Raw genomic sequence first — 12,523 nt, 5'->3', positions numbered from 1 at the left:
CACATTTACTCTGATGTAATGGCATATTGTTGATTGGGTTAGCTTTGTACAAATGTTTGCTGTAGATTGCAACTTTCTGCTGGTTCTTAGATTCAATGTCTAACATTGGTAGCCCTCTGTTTCCGCAGAAGAGCTTTGCAAAAATGTTTTGACACAAGAGCAGGAGGAGGGAGGTTCATGTCGTGATGTTTGCTGACAGATAATGGAGCCGGCAAGTGTGCGATAAAGCTTACATTCGTGAATTGTGGGTGTGTATAGCGACCAAGCTCGGTGGACGTGGCACCATGGGTGACAACGTGTTGTGCGCACAATATCTGAAGATATTTTTCGTTGTTTGTGCTTATTGGTATGATTACAAAGTGTTTCGTTCATTTTATCAACAGCGCCAAAATATCATCATTTAAAAGATCTCTTCGGAAGATGATAATAATCGCTTATGTGTACATTTTTTTTCCTTTATTGGTTCACACATAATAATAAAGTAAATAAATTTACATTATCGGTATATATCCACAGCGTGATTGCCAAGATCTTGTGAATTAAATGTGTTCAACATCTGTTGCACTGTCCAATTTCTGATATGCCATTCATCGTAATAGTAGTCATTTTTCACACATACTGCTTTAACTATAATTTATGCTATTTGCTAGATGCAGCCATAGGTTCTGATGTATTTCATGTTAAGGTTTTGTATAGCCTGCCTAAATTCTGCCACTGTTCAGTTCTGTAGCAGAATGCCATATTATGTGAGACGATTGTGTGGATCAGTCTCTCAGCCTGTGACACTGTACAGCAAGAACGAACCAGAAGAGTTGTAATGTATTTGTGCTGCATTGGCTAATTTTCTGCCATCTCCTGTTCACCATTCTTAGCTTTATGACCTTATAAATTTAAGTCTAGTTTGGTGTCTCTGTTTCACACATTTTTTCTGTCATTTAGGTGTAGCAGAAATGTTTTTCGGCTGCATTCAGCAGATTTACTTTAGAGATTGTTGTTGGTTTTTCACTTCATCAGCCTGCCTGTGGCTTAAAACATGAGTGCGAGTTTCATCATGTAATACTTTTTGCAAAAAAACACTTTCCCATCAACAGTGCATAGCTCCAGAGCTAACACTTCACTGATGTATTTTCTCCTTTAATGTTTACTAAGTGGTGTGGCTCAATTGACTTGCATTTTAGAGACTGTTAAGTTCAAACCCCAGTCTGGCCATTCTGAATTAGGTTTCCGTGGTTTATGTAAAATGGTTAAGTCAAATGCGAGGGTGGCATCTTTGAAAGAGAATGGCCAGTCTCCTTCCACATCCATTCCCAACCAAACTTTTTGCCTGAGTTTCTTCTTTTCATGTACTTTTTCTGATTATTCATTTTATGCACTGCAATGCCTAATGTGAAAATGCTAAAAGATTTACCTTTTATTTGTATTAGTAATTATTCCTACAGAACATGTAGAATACTATTGCATTTGACCTAATTTTTTCCATGTTACTTCTTCAACATTAAAAATCTTAAATTCATGGTAGTGGAAAAACGTTTTCATGCCTATATCATTTCTCAGATTCTCATGCATTTTGACAGAGGAGAGCTTTTCTGTAAACTGAATACTGTTGCTTGTGAGCCTTTGTTATTCAAGCAAAAAATTCAAAATTGGATATTTATTGATAATTGGTGTTTCTTACTGATACCTGATTAAACAGCTAATATTATAGTATACTGATGTGCAAAACGTATGGACAAAAGTAACTCCCACATTGTGTGTCATTGCCAAGTGATATAGCTCAATGAAACGTTGACCATACATAGAAATAACTGGCAAAAAAGTTGTAGGAAAGGTAACTGAAAGAAATATGCACCGAGATGAACAGAAATAACACTTTAGTCTCCTGGGCATTATAAAAAGTGGGACATGGTTCTTAATAGGGTGTATGATCACGAAAGATGACAATATGTGCTCTGTAACACATTCTCATGCAGACCAAAATGTTGGTAAGCAGTTCTTGTGGCAGGGAATTCCATTCCTCCACCAGCGTGATTGACAACTGCTTGATTGTCAGTGGTGCATGTGGACATGCTGAAGAATGTCTCCTTGCACACTTGCTTGATGTGATTCAAGTCATTAGAATCCGCAGACCTGTCTGTTTGTTGAATATCTTCTTGTTCCAAGAGATGCTCCACTTGCACTGTTCATTGTGGTTGTGCATTTCCATTCATAAAAATTAAGTGAGGGCTGAATGCACCTCTGAAAAAAAATGCACATTACAAAGGAGTGTTGTTGTTGTTGTTGTTGTTGTTCTGGTCTTCAGTCCTGAGACTGGTTTGATGCAGCTCTCCATGCTAATCTATCCTGTGCAAGCTGCTTCATCTCCCAGTTCCCTCAGCATCACCCGACTTAATTCGACTATATTCCAGTATCCTCGTTTTGCTTTTGTTGATGTTCATCTTATATCCTCCTTTCAAGACACTGTCCATTCCGTTCAACTGCTCTTCCAAGTCCTGTGCTGTCTCTGACAGAATTACAATGTCATCGGCGAACCTCAAAGTTTTTATTTCTTCTCCATGAATTTTAATACCTACTCCAAATATTTCTTTTGTTTCCTTTACTGCTTGCTCAGTATACAGATTGAATAACATCGGGGAGAGGCTACAGCCCTGTCTCACTCCCTTCCCAACCACTGCTTCCCTTTCATGCCCCCTCGACTCTTATAACTGCCATCTGGTGTCTTTACAAATGGTAAATAGCCTTTCGCTCCCTGTATTTTACCCCTGCCACCTTCAGAATTTGAAAGAGATTATTCCAGTCAACATTGTCAAAAGCTTTCTCTAAGTCTACAAATGCTAGAAACATAGATTTGCCTTTCCTTAATCTTCCTTCTAAGATAAGTCGTAAGGTCAGTATTGCCTCACTTGTTCCAACATTTCTACGGAATCCAAATTGATCTTCCCCGAGGTCGGCTTCTACCAGTTTTTCCATTCGTCTGTAAATAATTCACATTAGTATTTTGCGGCTGTGACTTATTAAACTGATAGTACAGTAATTTTCACATCTGTCAACACCTGCTTTCTTTGGGATTGGTATTATTATATTCTTCTTGAAGTCTGAGGGTATTTCGCCTGTCTCATACATCTTGCTCACCAGATGGTAGAGTTTTGTCAGGACTGGCTCTCCCAAGACCATCAGTAGTTCTAATGGAATGTTGTCTACTCCTGGGGCCTTGTTTCGACTCAAATCTTTCAGTGCTCTGTCAAACTCTTCACGCAGTATCGTATCTCCCATTTCATCTTCATCTACATCCTCTTCCATTTCCATAATATTGTCCTCAAGTACATCGCCCTTGTATAGACCCTCTATATACTCCTTCCACCTTTCTGCTTTCCCATCTTTGCTTAGAAGTGGGTTTCCATCTGATCTCTTGATATTCATACAAGTGACTCTCTTTTCTCCAAAGGTGTCTTTAATTTTCCTGTAGGCTGTATCTATCTTACCCCTAGTGAGATAAGCCTCTACATTCTTACATTTCTCCTCTAGCCATCCCTGCTTAGCCATTTTGCACTTCCTGTCGATCTCATTTTGAGACGTTTGTATTCCTTTTTGCCTCCTTCATTTACTGCATTTTTATATTTTCTCCTTTCATCAATTAAATTCAATATTTCTTCTGTTATCGAAGGATTTCTACTAGCCCTTGTCTTTTTACCTACTTGATCCTCTGCTGCCTTCACTACTTCATCCCTCAGAGCTACCCATTCTTCTTCTACTGTATTTCTTTCCCCCATCCCTGTCAATTGTTCCCTTCTGCTCTCACTGAAACTCTGTACAACCTCTGGTTCTTTCAGTTTATCCAGGTCCCATCTCCTGAAATTCCCGCCTTTTTGCAATTTCTTCAGTTTTAATCTACAGTTCGTAACCAATAGATTGTGGTCAGAGTCCACACCTGCCCCTGGAAATGTCCTACAATTTAAAACCTGGTTCTGTCTTAACATTATATAATCTATCTGATACCTTTTAGTATCTCCACGATTCTTCCATGTATACAACATTCTTTTATGATTCTTGAACCAAGTGTTAGCTATGATTAAGTTATGCTCTGTGCAAAATTCTACCAGACGGCTTCCTCTTTCATTTTTTAGCCCCAATCCATATTCACCTACTATGTTTCCTTCTCTCCCTTTTCCTACTGTCGAATTCCAGTCACCCATGACTATTAAATTTTCGTCTCCCTTCACTACCTGAATAATTTCTTTTATCTCATCATACATTTCATCAATTTTTTCGTCATCTGCAGAGCTAGTTGGCATATAAACTTGTACTACTGTGGTAGGCATGGGCTTCGTGTCTACCTTGGCCACTATAAAATGTTCACTAATCTGTTTGTACTAGCTTACCCGTACTCCTATCTTTTTATTCATTATTAAACCTACTCCTGCATTACCCCTATTTGACTTTGTGTTTATAACCCTGTATTCACCTGACCAGAAGTCTTGTTCCTCCTGCCACCGAACTTCACTAATTCCCACTATATCTAACTTTAACCTATCCATTTCCCATTTTAAATTTTCTAACCTACCTGCCCGATTAAGGGATCTGACATTCCACGCTCCGATCCATAGAATGCCAGTTTTCTTTCTCCTGATAACGACGTCCTCCTGAGTAGTCCCCGCCCGGAGATTCGAATGTCGGACTATTTTACCTCCGGAATATTTTACCCAAGAGGACGCCATCATCATTTAACCATACAGTAAAGCTGCATGCCCTCGGGAAAAATTACGGCTGTTGTTTCCCCTTGCTTTGAGCCTTTCGCAGTACCACAACAGCTAGGCCGTTTTGGTTAGTGTTACAAGACCAGATCAGTCAATCATCCAGACTGTTGTCCCTGCAACTACTGAAAAGGCTGCTGCCCCTCTTCAGGAACCACACGTTTGTCTGGCCTCTCAATAGATACCCCTCCGTTGTGGTTGCACCTACTTTACGGCTATCTGTATCATTGAGGCACGCAAGCCTCTCCACCCATGGCAAGGTCCATGGTTCATGGGGGCACCAGTGAGTATGCTGTGTTTAAACTTTTGGAGGTGCACAACTGGGAGACCTCTGGCAACACACTCCTGCAGTTTAAACATTTAAACCAAGTAGTTAATATGTCCTGTTACATGGTCTATCTTGTCCTTAAGTTTTGCATAGCGGTACAATAGGGCCTACTGCTTACTAAATTAATGTGTGTTAGGTATCTTGATGGCTGTAACACATACTCCTCTGTCATCCCCTTGCTCTCTTGTTCCTGGAGGGAAATACAGAAGCTTCCGATTCCACCCGTCTGCTTTGACCCATGACGTCACAAATGTGGCGGAAACGCCCATACACCATGACTCCAATATGGCACCTATGAAGTCATTACGTAAACATGATAACAAACACGAAACTACATTGAAAAACCAACACACACACATTTCACAAAAAAACCAAATGACTCTAATGGGACAAGTGTGGGAAATTGGGGGTTTTTGGGTGTGGAAAAAAAACAAATTTAGACACACATCCCTGTACCAAACCACACACAACTACGAAAAAAACTGACAACACAAAACTTCCCAAATTCCACTAAACACAATATCCTCTGGAATCGGACACTTCCCTTGACCTTTATAGCTCAACAGCTATTGTGGATTGAACACTTAAAAGACCACAACCAACCTCCCCCCTCATCCCAAAATAAAATATCCATAAACAAAAACCAAACGCAAAATAAAAAATCTCAATCACACACTACTACTCAACAAAAACTGCAACAAAATAGATAAAATAGGTCCTCCACAACTAAATCACAAACCAACACACTCCCCCCTCCCCCAAACAGTACCAACAACTAAATCCCCCCCCCTCCCTGAGCTGCAGCCATACACACAAACTACCCTAACTAACCACCTTCATCCTGTACATCTTACTATAGCCCTTTAAAAAACCCGAAAAAAAAAATTATAGCCCTCAGGGACGTTCTTCCGCCAACAGTACTCATCTAAATGAGACCGAAGGTTGAAAGAGCGCCTCTTCCCCCTCCCAAGAAATGACTTAACGGCCCCCCACATCCCCTCTATGGTATTCGTACAAGCCCCCATCTCATAATTTTTAAACTCTAAACTATGGTTAACAACTAGACGATTTTACCCCCTCTCACCCAACCCCATATAAGAAGAAAAAGCATCTGAAACTATAGTGGAGCCTGTTTCTATAAACGCCTCAATTAACCCCACTAATTCCACCTTAAACTGCCCCTCCACTACCCCGAATTCTGAACACCCCCCCCCCCCCCCCCCCCTGTACAACAGCCCCCCACACCCAGCGACCAACCACAGACTTACTCCTGCCATACTTCCTTTTCCCAAACTGCGACTCGTCCACCTCCACCACAACTCCAGGCCCACCCAACTTACCCCTGTACTTAATAAACTCAGAACATACTTCACGGCAAAACGAAAACCAGTCAAGCACACTCCTCTTACTCACGCCAGTCTCATGTGCTCAAAAACTTTGAAAGGATCTATAACAAGAGTAATACGTCAACAACACAATCTCACGCATGCCCAACCTAGACTTCTTGAACCAGGAACCGCAACGTATGGAGCGCCATAGGTTATCCCTACGGCACCACCACATATAACCATCCCTGGTCCGAGACACTGAAACTTTTGCCAATGTCATTTCCTTCCAACAGACAGCGCACTTGACCACCTCCGCAATCAACCCAAAAAGCTGTAGAAATTTGATCAGCTCCAACTGAGTCACATTCATCATAGCATCGAGTTGCACACTATTTATTTTATTGGTCATATCCATACGTAACAAGACCAACAACAAATTCATTAACTCACATTAACATACGACCTACAGCGAACAGCACTACAATAAGTTTCACACAAAACCACTGAACCGTTAACTCACTGAAACTAATTCCGCTCAAAATACAGCCAAAACGTGAACCAGCCACTAGTCAGTAAGACCAAACTGAACCCATTAAACCACACAAGATGAAACCCTTAAACACACCACTAGAGGGCACCACGAGCCGCAACACGACGACACCTACAAACACACCACACTCACAAACCAAACTCTGCACCGTCATGACGTCACACACCACAACAGCCTTACGTCACGGGTCAAAGCCGACGGGTGGGATCGGACGCTTCGGTCTACCCTCCTGGAGTGATGGTAACACAGACATGCATTATTTCAAACACCATTTGTAGTTCAAATTTCCCTCAGCAAGTTATTTTATCAGTCTGATACAGTACAATAGAATAGTATTATTCATAATCACTGACCATTGGCTCCAAAATGTGGGTGTTGATATGCACCCTAAAGAAAATAGTCCAGGATCAAGTCAGCTAAATCCAGCAGATCCACAGTCGGTTGTGAAATAGAAAATTAATTTCAGGATTTTCAATGCCATCATTACCACCTGAAGACCTACATTCAAACTCTGTCTGAACAGGTGTCAGAAAACTCAATACTATCAACAAACCGCCCTATCATCCTCAGTCAGAAGGCATCACTGGATGTGGATATAGATGGGTATGTTGTCAGCTCTCCTGGCTGTTGTCAGGTTTCGTGACCAGAGCCAATTCTTCTCAATCAAGTAGCTCCTCAAATGGCTTCCCAAGGGCTAAGTGCACCCTACTTGCCAACAGTACTCAACAGACCCGGACGGTGCTAGCCAACCTGACAGAGATTAACTGTGGAAAACTGATGGGGACCAATTTTACCATTGCGGCAAAGCTGTTGACCAAGGATATACACTACCTGATATTAAAAGTGAAGCTTTCAGAAGAGATGATCGGATGTCATTGTAACTTTTTACACACACATACCATCAGCAGTTTTGTAAATTGAGTAACAATTCTCTCTGATAGTAGCTCAACCACCAGAATGTGTTTGTGTTATTGCCAGGCCTGGTAGAGTATATTAGGGGTCGAACAACATCAGGTGTTGAGTAATCACTGTAAACTATATGGAAGTACCATGTACTCTTTTGAAACTGTGTTATCAGCATCGGACAGTGTTTGAAAGGGGGCTTCATGGGTCGCCATTTTGGCTGATGGTCCAATCGTGCAATATTAAGATTTATGGAGCATTGAGATTTGACATTTGGCCCAGTGTTGGACTCCATGGGAACATGACAGCAGGCATATTTGTCAGCAAGTGTTTGGTCACCCATGTCTCTCCACCACAGTGGAGGAGCGCTGTATTGTCACCAGACACATTGTAACCTGTTCACATTTGTGCCTGCCATCCGAGAACAAGTGTGGACTCACCTCAACATTCTGTGTCATCCCCCACCATAGGTCAGAGACTAGCAGCAGCTGTACTAGGGAATTACCATCCCATGCATTGGCTGCCATTACCACTGCAAGGCAAACGGCTACATTTGGAGTGACCATGAAGTGTGGGCTGCCAATGAATGGCATCGCATTGTGTTGGGTGATGAATTGTGGTCCTGCACTACCCTGGGTGACCATTGTCAGCAAGTATGGTGGCAACCTGGGGATAGGTGACATTCATCCAATGTTTTGGAGATGTGCAGTGGCATTACTCCTGATGCCATGGTGTTGTAACCATCTTGTATAACTTTTGGTCATTGCTAACGGTGTTAAACAGATCTTCGAAGGCACAGTGGCATGTCATGGACATCTTGGATTCTCATCTTTTACCTCTCATGCAACAGTTATGTGGTGCCAGTTTCCAATAGAACAATGCTTATCTACATATGACATGCGTCCATTAACTGTTTTGTCCCCAATAAAACGTTTTTGGGAGCAGCTTGGACATAAACTCTGTTGGAGTGCCAGTGTCCAGTATATCAAGGTGTAGTCATATAGTTGTGGGAATACGACTACTTTGACACCCATCAGAACAAACCTGGTCCTGGCCAGAAAGAATGCAACATCATACTAATAAGTGGGCTTGCAAAATTGTCTCAATTTAGCAATCACAGAACTAACACCACTCATGAAGTTTCATTTCATTTCCTCCTTCCCTTCTGGGTACTTCACTTTTTTGCCAGGAAGTGTATATTTTGAAAGTTATTATGGTGTAGTTAGACAACCTAGAAAAAATTATGATACCCCATATATTTTGTCAACAAACATACGTGGAATTTTCAAATCAGTTGCTAAGGAGGATGGAATGAGCAACCAAATAGATGTTGTAGCATCAGTGGTTTGTTGGTATGAAAAAAATGTTAAGATTGTCAGGTAGTAAAGATTTTTGTTAACAATTGTAACAAGAAACTGATTTCTCATTACTTGTTTTGTTAGCCAAAAGTAAACAACCAGCTTTCAGTGAAGAGTTCTCAGGTGAATAGCTACATTATCTTGACAGACATCCACAATATTTGAACAGCAGAACTAATTATCTTTATCAGGCACACTCGTGGCATTTCTTCAGAAATAATTTATTTGTTTTATTTACCTCGTAAAACGCACAGCAAGAACATTCTGAATTAATGTTCACATTTATCAGAAGTTTAACAGGTGCTGAAAATATACCACATCCTGCAGATACAATGTTTCCCATAATTGTATCGACAGTGGTGGTGGTGGTGGTGGTGGTGGTGGTTAGTGTTTAGTATTTAGTGTTTAGTATTTAACGTCCCGTCGACAACAAAGTCATTAGAAACGGAGCGCAAGCTCGGGTTAGGGAAGGATTGGGAAGGAAATCGGTCATGCCCTTTCAAAGGAACCATCCCGCCATTTGCCTGAAACGATTTAGGGAAATCACGGAAAACCTAAATCAGGGTGGCCAGAGATGGGATTGAACCGTCATCCTCCCAAATGCGAGTCCAGTGTGCGAACCACTGCGCCACCTCACTCGGTATCGAAAGTGTAACAAACAAACTTTTTCTACAAGTTTCACAGACTACAAGTGATACTAAGTCAACATACGGGCAGTTTCACCTGACACTTCGTTGAAATTTAAAAGGTCAACTTGAATTGGCTCCTCCAGACTGAAATATCTCGCAGCACTCAGAACACGTTTTACTTCACTTCTGTTTGTACAGTCCATTGTTGTTGTTACGTAATTAGTGTTTTCCAAAGAACTCAACACATTATCAGATATAAATGGTGAAATAACATTAACAATAACTGCCTCAATTTTGTTTGTAACAAATGAAAGTTTCGGGTCATATTACTTTTTAACTAGTCTTGATATGCATTCCGATATTTTGAAACTGAGTTTGTGTCTAGCAGTGTGGTATGAAAATGTAGTCTCTCTAGCAGCACACTCCATGTGACTATTATTCCCATCCTTGCTTAAAAAACATTTTGTGAAACAGTAACATTTAGCACTGCTCTGCTTAGCTGTTTTCAGATGGTTTTTATCATCATCTTTTCCTTTACGTGCAACAGAAAATTTTCCAGTACACAGTGTGCAATAAACAAGTTAATTGTTACTATCATTACACTCTTTCAAAAATTTGTATTCCTGTTGCAGATCAACATTAAACACACATACTTTCTTTCGCCCATTGCTGAAAGATGAGACAGAAAACAGAGAACAAATAATCACAATCATGTAGATGATTTACTTCACACTCTTAAACAACATAACCACATTGCCCCTGTAATGTTGCCAATTGACTGACTGTCGCTGAACTGGTAGCCAGGCCTCCCCATCGACTTCAAAGTTTGCTCCCAGGCTGGTTGAGGGACAGACAGATGTAAGAGAATGTTTCAAAATGCTATGTTGAACATGCTAATCCTGGATATATGGGAAGTCTACCAGTGAGTACATCTAGCAGTTTGTTACGCATATCAGGAAAAAGATTGGTATTTCAGTCATAGTTCTAGACATAACCATGGAACAATAGACAGTTTGAACTTACATTTACCAAGGAAAAACAAACAAGGATCTAAAGAGCATTTTCTGCCAGGGAATAAAATTGTGTAATAAATTGTCCAAGGAGATGATAAAGATTACTAAAGTACACCAATTCAAAAAGGCTGCTAAAATGTTCCTCATACACTTATGTGTTAAAACACTATGACCACCTGCTTAATAGCTTGTTTGTCCATCTTTGGAAGAAAATACATCACTTATTCTGTGTTATCAGGGATCTGACGGCTTGTTGGTAGGTTTGTGGAGGTATGTGGCATTAGATGTCTATTTACAAGTCACATAATTTGCATAAATAACAGGCTGCTGATTTGCGTACGTGGTGATGGCACCTGATAATTATCCAGATGGGTTCCAGCGGATTTACATCATGTGAATTTGGTCCCTGAGACACCAACATGATTTCACTATAATGCTCCTTAAATCACTGTAGCTTAGTTCTGGTTCCGAGACACGGACAGTTATACTGCTGAAAGATGACCTCGCCTCTGGGGAAGACATCAAGTATGAAGGGGTGGTTTGTGGCTGTCAGTGTGTCTTTGATTACTACCACAGGTCTCATTCAAGCACAGGAGAATGTCTCCCATAACATGAAAATGCTCTGACCACCCTGCATCCATGGTGTTGTGCATGTTTCGAGCTGCCGTTCACCTCAATGACAGTATTTGCGGAGACGACCGTCGACCTAATGTGGCAAAAACATAATTCGGCCGAAGAGGTGACACATTTCCATTGATCGATGGTCGAATGCTAATGGTCCTGTGCCCACTGCAATCATAATTGAAGTTGTAGTTGGGTCAACATGTGAGCACATAACGGAGGGGGGGGGGGGGGGGGGTGTTTGCTGCAGAGCTCCATGTTCAACAATGTTCGATGAATGGTGTGCCCCAAAACACTTGTGCGTGCACCAACGTTGTGCTGTTTTGGCAGATATGCCTAGGTAACCATCTATCCTACTTTACACAGCAGACAAGCCTCCAAACCTCACATTTTGTGAAGAGTCATAGAGGTCCAACCATTAGCACCTAGTGGTAGTTTCACTGTCCTACCTCTTTCTGTAAATGCTCATGACAGCAGCATAGGAACATCTGACCAGCTTTGCTGTTTTTTGAGATACTTGAAACTTCCTGGCAGATTAAAACTGTGTGCCGGATCGAGACTCGAACTTGGGACCTTTGCCTTTCGCGAGCAAGTGCTCTACCAACTGAGCTACCCAAGCACGACTCACGCCCTGTCCTCACAGCTTTACTTCTGCCAGTACCTCGTCACTCCGCTGCAGAGTGAATATCTCATTTTGAGATACTTGATCACAGGCTCTGCGTAATAATATTCTCCCCTTTGTCAAAGTTGCTTGTCTCAATGGATTTCCCCATTTGTAGCCCATATCTTTGCTAGGGTGATCCCCCGTCTGTCTCTACTATGCTTACATACCTTCATTACTGCAGCATATCTCCGCAACATCACAAGGTAGCATCCAACATTGTGCTGGGCAGTGATCATAATGTTGGCGTTAGTCAGGCAGCAGAGACCACCCGAGACAGACGCAGCAACAAGGAAGTAACCGATTTTGTGACTTTTACAAGTTCCTAAGCAGGAGCGAACTGTATAATTTCATCTGTAGTTTTGATAGTTTAGTTTCTTGAGT

At 41.3% G+C, this 12,523-nt stretch overlaps 1 protein-coding gene across 1 annotated transcript in view; it reads left to right on the top strand.

Annotated features, from left to right (window-relative positions):
* Positions 1–68: 68 nt before the first annotated feature.
* Positions 69–12,523, top strand: part of LOC126297869 (GDP-fucose transporter 1) — a 35,584-nt gene continuing 23,129 nt past the window's right edge. The window contains exon 1 of the mRNA XM_049989160.1: positions 69–346. Within this exon, the coding sequence (XP_049845117.1) occupies positions 285–346 (62 nt within the window). The 5' untranslated portion in view covers positions 69–284. The remainder of the gene's footprint in view (positions 347–12,523) is intronic.

The sequence above is a fragment of the Schistocerca gregaria genome, chromosome X, assembly GCF_023897955.1.
Source record: "Schistocerca gregaria isolate iqSchGreg1 chromosome X, iqSchGreg1.2, whole genome shotgun sequence".
Lineage (NCBI taxonomy): Eukaryota > Metazoa > Arthropoda > Insecta > Orthoptera > Acrididae > Schistocerca > Schistocerca gregaria.
This window is presented reverse-complemented; position numbering and strand designations above follow the sequence as displayed.